We start from the raw sequence: 7264 nt of genomic DNA on the forward strand, positions 1-7264 counted from the left end.
TAATTTCTATGGTAGCGATACGTTCCGATCACAGAACTATAGTTCTGTGGTTCCGATGTAAATTACGCCCCCTAGTGGGATGTGGTCGCTACGGTTAGGTGATGAAGGTCGGCGTTTGGGATAGTACGGAATTTCTTTGTTGAGCTTTTATCGAATATGAGTTTTTGTGTGTTCAGGTGCATTTTATATTCCTTTAATTTGTTGTGATGTAACTTATAATAATTTCTTATTGAATAAAATTGACGTCAGAAAAAAAATTCAATCATTGCTTTTAGTATTTTGTCGTTTGGTTCATCAGTTTTCGGGAAACCGTCTTTCATATTTAACCAGTTTTTCAGTAGTACCACAGTAATATTGATTTTAGAAGCACCGAATCACATTTCTGCTTACTTTTGTTTATTAGGATATGTTCCATAAGTAACTAATTCCTAACCTCCACTAACCAAAATTTTTTACAGCAGTTACCTGAAAAATATATTGTCAGTTGCTTCTGAAACACAACGGTTGTCAATTATTTTCGAAGGCAATCTGGAAACCATACATTATGACCGTACATTTACCAATTAAATTAATCTTGTGATATTCAAACTGAATATAGGAAGTTGGCCATTCCTTTTCAAGAATTGCTTTCGTAGGAGAAAGTTAAAAATTACAGAGTCTTATCATCTCCACTGAATAAAAAATAAATGATGGGTGATTTAAGAAAGGCATGATGACCCGAGTTGTATATCATAGTTTTAATAAAGTATAATATTTTTTTCTTAAGTTTCGTGTACCTACGTCAATAACTAACTCTGATGTACAATTTTAACAAGAGTTGTACAAATTGAAATTCCATCGGAGTAACACTGAATCACAGATACACTGAACATGTATGAAAAGATCACAACAACCACAGAACAACTATTGTTGTTGTGGTCCGTGTCTGTGTGTTTATGACGATCAGTGTAACCATTCACACTGTTTTGACAGTGGATCAGCTAATTTCACTTTGATGTCCCTGTTTTCTGTTTCATTCCTAATGTTTACTGTTTTTCAATTAGCTTTCAGCGCCACCTATTACACTATGCAAAAAATTTATGAAAACCAATATTATTATTATTAGTATATGTAATAAAACACTAGATGGCAGCATCTAATCGTGTCGAGATTCGAGGAGGGAATTCTCCGATCACAGTCTATGTGATTGACAGTCATACTTTTATGCACGGAAAAATCCCAGTGTAATAATGACAGCTACAGGCAGAAGTCCTATTGTATAGCGCATTGTGTTGTGGTTACAGCTTTCAACCTTTAAATCAGTGAAATATAAGTAGGCCCGCCGTTTATATTAATTAACAATATTTACGACTTCTTTTAAAAAATGATAAAAGTCCTAAAAATAATATATGAATCAGCGCCACCGTGAAAAGATTATTTCTTGCTATAAATATTATGAAAAGTAAATTTCGCAACAGAATATCGAGTGCGAAGATGCATCACACACTAAATCCGAAATAACCGATTGCTACTCATTTGAAGCCACAGAAAAGCACATAAATTCAACAAAACTAGGTATGATTTTAAAAAGAAAATGAGTCTGAGAAAACTGAAAATGAGGCAATTGAAAATGAAAGTGGAAAATAAATTTCACTTTGATTTTTGTTTTTCATTATGTTGTGATAGACATTATAATATAATAATGTATGTAAGTCCTGGTAACTAACAAAAGTAGGTGATTGTTTGAGTTACATGAAAACAGTATGAATTCTGGCTTTTTTACTTTGCCTAATGTTTTCTCCTGTTTTTCATTGTTGAGATCATCGACATATTATGTCGGTGGCTGAGATGTTGTTTTTTTAGTTTCTTGATGTTGGCAACACTGGCGACGATTGACTCTTGGATTGACGTGACCTGTGAACCATTGTTTTTCTTAGGTGAATTCAGTTGGCAAAAAGAATTTTGTGTATTGTGGCATGCTCTTTATATGGTAAATAATTCTTTGTGTAAGTAGAAGTGTCATTTTATTTTCAATATTTCTCAGATGAATCGACAAAAATTTTCGTAAACATACCTAAGATTTTGAAGGTGAAAGAAGTCGACGTTGTCTATTTCCTAAAGAGGATCGTTGCTGATTTTTATTGTTGTAGAATTCAAATACTTCCAAAAATGGATATTGATAATGCTGGTTCTGAAGAGACTGTAAGTGGAAATGGAGGAGTAGACATAGAACAATCCTTCCTTCAACAATTTAGTTGTATGGGTACTACAGACAAAGATGAACTAGTTCAACAACTACAAAAGCTTCTTGGAAGTCACTTGAATTATGCCACTGCTACTTTCTTTTTGGATATGAACAACTGGTATGCTCATTTACAAAATATTTGATAATAATTTACCCATATTTTGAATTAAATGGTGTATCAAGTTCACTATTATTTTGTGCTATCGAAAGTTTTGAGAATGTAATCGTGGATAAGATAAATAATGGGACTAATGTTGGTGTTGTTTTAGGAATCTTCAAGCTGCGATCTGCTCATATTTAGATATAGAGACACCCACTCAATTGCCGTCCATGGCTTTAGTTTCTGACCCTATTGCTAATGAAACAGAGAGCATAGAACCAAATGTAAGGTATGTGTAATAACCATGATTAGGATGATATGGAAATCAACAGGTCTTATGCTTTGATTTCTTTAGTTTTCAGAAAACCTGGCATATCTGCAATAATGGAAATGAAAAATGGCCTCCCCACTGTTATGCTCAATGTTCTGATGGTGATAATTTAGGCGGAGATAGAGTTTCAGTACCATGCTTGAATCCGGGGGAAGGAATGCATTTGAGTGTTTTTATGACTGGACCTTCTGTACCTGGTATATATCAAAGTAAATGGAGGATGTGTACTCCCAAAGGTGCTTATTTCGGAGGTAAGTTAAGAGTAAAAGTAAACCATTTGATAAAAAGAATTTTATGTACTTTTGCTGATTTTCTTCAAGAATGATGCAATGGTAACTATTTGTTTTAACGATGTCAACTTGGAGGTACGGAGCACCATGTTTTGATTTCAGATTACTGGTCATGAAACAAAAATAGTAAGTAAAATGAACAATTTTTCGAAAAACCAATGCAAGTTGTTGAACCAAATAGTTATCAGTTTATGCGATATTCAAATTCTGATTATATTATATATTGTTCTAGATCCTATGTGGGCAATAGTTACAGTTGTAGAAGAAGGTACTATCGCCCTGACAAATCAACTATCACATTTTAAGGAATTGGGAGCAATACCTCCATCAGTGAATTCGCACAACCCTTTTGTCCCCCAAAGATTACACCTAGGAAACAATCAAGTAGGTCATTTTCTTATATATATATATATATATATATATATATATATATATATATATATATATATATATATATATATATATATTTCAAATCAATATTTCAGAAAACACATGTATCAATAATCCACTTCTGGGTAGTGAGTAGAAAAAATATTGAAATATTTTTATTGTTCACTTCCTTATGTTTGGTGGGCCTAGTGACCTTTCTGTCAACTTTAAACTACATATTTCCCTGATACAACCATATCACCCCTCTTTAAATGATATTGATACGGTTTATGTGAATTCCAGGGCAATTAGCAAAAGTCAGTCAATGATTTATTACAAATAACATCAAAGTTTTTGTTACACACATTGACCCTTACATTGAAAATCCAGTACCAAAAACATTAAAAACACCTACCTTTGAGGAATTTGTAAATCAGAGTCCAAGCCTGTATTGAAAATAGTGTTTAATGGAATCATACAGTAATAAAAATTTTATTTAATACATGTATGTTTCTAAACTATTATGCTCCAAAAATGTACAACTAATGGTGAATTTATGCACACTCAATTAGCAAGTAATGATTAGGAAGTGACGTTTATCAATTATTAGTTGGACTCTCTCCACTTTCCAATGGACATGTATATGCAGAAAAATTAAGACGTATCGAATAACAAGTGACGAGTAGAAGTGGGCCAACTTTCTTACTTCAGTTGTACGAAATTTCATACTAGTATGCATCTAGTGCGCAAAAGAACACTTATTTCAGAACATAGAACAATATAAATAGCCTTATAATTTTCAAATTTTTGAAACAGGCTGTGTTCTGTTATCATTCTTTTAATATTCTACAGACTAACTCTTCACTGACGACTTATGTGGTAAATGAGAGAGTGTCGAATCTCCATTAGCAAATTTGTATATTTTAACGTGTTGATATTTTACTATAAATTCTATTATATTTTAATATTATGACAAGATTACCTATATGTAGTATGTGTGTATGTTTGTATATATGTGTACATATAACTATGTATTTATATATGATACATATGAGGAATGAACCGTTTCAGTTTATTAGAGTTCAGTTGCCCTGAATACGGATCAAATTTTCCAAAAACACCACTCATATTAGCATCAAATAATACCATTTACTTTTCAGGATACCCCCCCTCCAGATGGAAGTGGTTCGTCAATGTGCTAGTACCTACTCTCAGCCACTTAATAGTGCCACATCGGAACCACTTTTAGTGATTTTGAGACTGGATGAAATGATATGAAGCATGTGAAAGAGTGATTTCTGTATGTAAAATTAGGGATAGATTAATAATTTTATATATTATTCGACGTTATAAATAATATCAATGTATTTGATATTTGTGTTAGTCACATACTACAGTGATCTCTGAAATGCAGCCACCTCCCAAGGTTTGTAAAGTTGAACAAGATGCCTGCAAATCTGAAAATATATTTATTTTCCATGTTACTAGCAATTTTTTTTAAATTTAATATAATTCAAAAACTTGTGCGAATTTTTTATATTTTTCGAATTTGCAAAACTCATAAGAATAATACATTGCTTGAAGGTCCTGAGTTGTCTGTTGCTTAAACAAGTAATAATCACTCAAGCTGATTTTATGTTTATTTAAAAATAGTAATTGTCATTTTTTGCACAAGTACCTTTTTGAGGTTTTCATTAGTTTTTGCACAGCATTAATGTTTTTTGACACAACTGGACTTGGATGACCTCGATTACTTACATAATGGTATAGGGCTTCATTATCAAAAGTTGAAGTAATACATCTGCCACGGTAATCCACCTCAGATGTCAGTAAATCATTGAAAACCTCAAATGGCTAAATAACAAGAATTTTATCGTCAAAAATATCAGGCTATAATTCAAAATGGCAACACCCTGTATTTCCAAGAAACAAAAAAGCCAAAATATCCCTTGTATTTTGAATATTTAAAAATGTGTGCATTTTTCCAAGTCATTATATTTTTTATGTAGGAAATTCTGTGAATTCTAAGAGAGGCCATTAATTAACTTTCTACTTCTCCATCTCTATAGAAAAAATAATCTCTCCTAAAAATATACCCTTTTCAATCTAGGCCGTTAACTGTATTGACTGAACTAGTAATCATCTAAAGAATTCAGAGTCCAAAGTTCAATAATTTGACTTCAATGTGAAGTGAAATCTCAATACCGTAAAACGGGGCTACTTGATACCGTTTTTCAGATTTTACGTTCTACCTTGTTCAAACAAAGCTACGTTCATCAAAACAAAAATTATTTCAGATTACTTTGGGGTAATGGTTATCAGGTGTAACACTAAAAAAATGTAGCCCTCGCCACACTGGAGAAAAAAAATTTTGAAACACACTTTTTCAAGTAGCCCCTTTGTGGGGTTACTTGATATTTGTTTGAAAATCGCATCTAAAATATAAGTATACTCACAATTGAGGCTACTTGAAACGCAAATTGTTTTAACAAAACCCGCGGGTAGCAACTTAATGAAAAAATATGGGATTTGTGGCAAAAATAGTTGTTCTATTTACGTTGTTAAAAAATACATAGTGTATAAACAACAAATTATTGAAAAATCAAATCACTTTTAACAAACTAAGTGAAAACTATAAGGTAAAGTAAAGAAAAACAACTAAGTACAACGATTCTAAATTAAGTCTGTAAATTTTATTGGTCCTCTTCTCAGAACTTCGTATTCTAGGAGCAGTTTCTTTATTTCGTTTTTTTCAACTATGCCAATATCTTTAACCCTTGGAAAAATATAAGCACCTTTAATCTTGTCGCTCATTCTTAAGAAACTATACATGTAAGTGTCGTTTTCTTCGCAGTTTATAATTTTGGCAGCATATTGTTTATTTGTTCCGGTTTGAGTTTTCATTTCGACATAAATGTAATCACCTGGATTAAAACCTCTCATTTCGGTAGAACTGTCTGCAATAATCGTAGAGTTTTCTATTTCTTCTACGTCAGAAAATGTATCAGGGTCTAAATCCATATCACTGTCAACTGTAATTTTTTCTTCACTGATGTCGCTTTCAGAAGACGATGATGGTAAATAAGTTGCCTTTCTATTTTGCTTCTTTTTGGTCCCTGGCTCGGACGGTATCGGGACAGCGAGGTCTTCTTTCGTAATACTTTTACCAGCTTCAACCAATAACTTTTTTTCTGCCAACAGAAATTGCGGTTTTAAACCTAGATTTTTCAAACACTGTTTTTAGTGAATCAACAATTTCTGTGGCTTGCTGCAAATTCTGTTGGTCTGTTTTAGGCAACCTATTTAGGATTTTGTACCTATCTACTGGCCATATACCAGTCGCTTCAAATCCTGACTTGATATTTTGTTCATTAGTGGTTGAAACTTTGGTGCTTGCTTTAAAAGGCGGGGAGAAACTTCTTTTTCTGATGGTTCCCTTGTTATATTTTTTCCACTCTTGTAGAATCTTCCTCCACGCTGCCTTTATTGGTCGAAAAACACTGACATCCAGTGGCTGTGTGAGTTGACTACTATTAGGCGGCAGAAGAATAAAGCGAATGTTATTTTTCCCACATTGTAATAACAGCAGACGACAGGTGGCTAGCCAGGTTATTGCCAATAAAAACTTTTGGGCCTTGTGGTAGAGTTTTGAAATGTGGAAATATTATTTTGTTGAATCAGTCTTCGAAAATATTGGCATCGAACCATCCAGATCGCGAACGATTATATCTGGCATTAGCAGGTCCGTTTTCCGTCCAAGTATTCCATAGGTGATCAGCTTTGTATACAATGTAGACAGGAAGCATAAACCCTGAAGCTGAACATGCACACATCACTGAAGTTACTGCCTTTGATGTGTCCATATCCTTCTCAGCTCTTTGAGAACTCCTGCGAACAACTACTTTTACACAGGCAGGGTCACAGGGAAATTGGTCACATCGTAGTTGACG

At 33.2% G+C, this 7264-nt stretch overlaps 1 protein-coding gene across 3 annotated transcripts; it reads left to right on the forward strand.

The window, feature by feature from the left end:
* The first annotated feature begins 1840 nt into the window (after nt 1–1840).
* On the forward strand, nt 1841–4798 carry LOC111513349 (protein ILRUN). Of its 3 annotated transcripts, none has more exons than XM_074182990.1 (6): nt 1841–1985; nt 2130–2342; nt 2494–2613; nt 2680–2906; nt 3178–3329; nt 4475–4798. In XM_074182990.1, exons 2-6 carry the CDS (start codon nt 2149–2151, stop codon nt 4514–4516), a joined length of 735 nt encoding a protein of 244 aa, XP_074039091.1. In that variant the 5' UTR covers nt 1841–1985; nt 2130–2148; the 3' UTR covers nt 4517–4798. The 3 variants fall into 3 exon arrangements, with proteins under 3 accessions (XP_074039091.1, XP_074039090.1, XP_074039092.1); XM_074182989.1 differs by having other exon boundaries at nt 1919–2067; XM_074182991.1 differs by having other exon boundaries at nt 1947–1969.
* Nucleotides 4799–7264: the final 2466 nt, after the last annotated feature.

Source organism: Leptinotarsa decemlineata, unplaced genomic scaffold (genome assembly GCF_025532065.1).
Source record: "Leptinotarsa decemlineata unplaced genomic scaffold, Ldec_3_MD MMD2_tig00026330_RagTag_RagTag, whole genome shotgun sequence".
NCBI classification, from domain to species: Eukaryota; Metazoa; Arthropoda; class Insecta; order Coleoptera; family Chrysomelidae; genus Leptinotarsa; species Leptinotarsa decemlineata.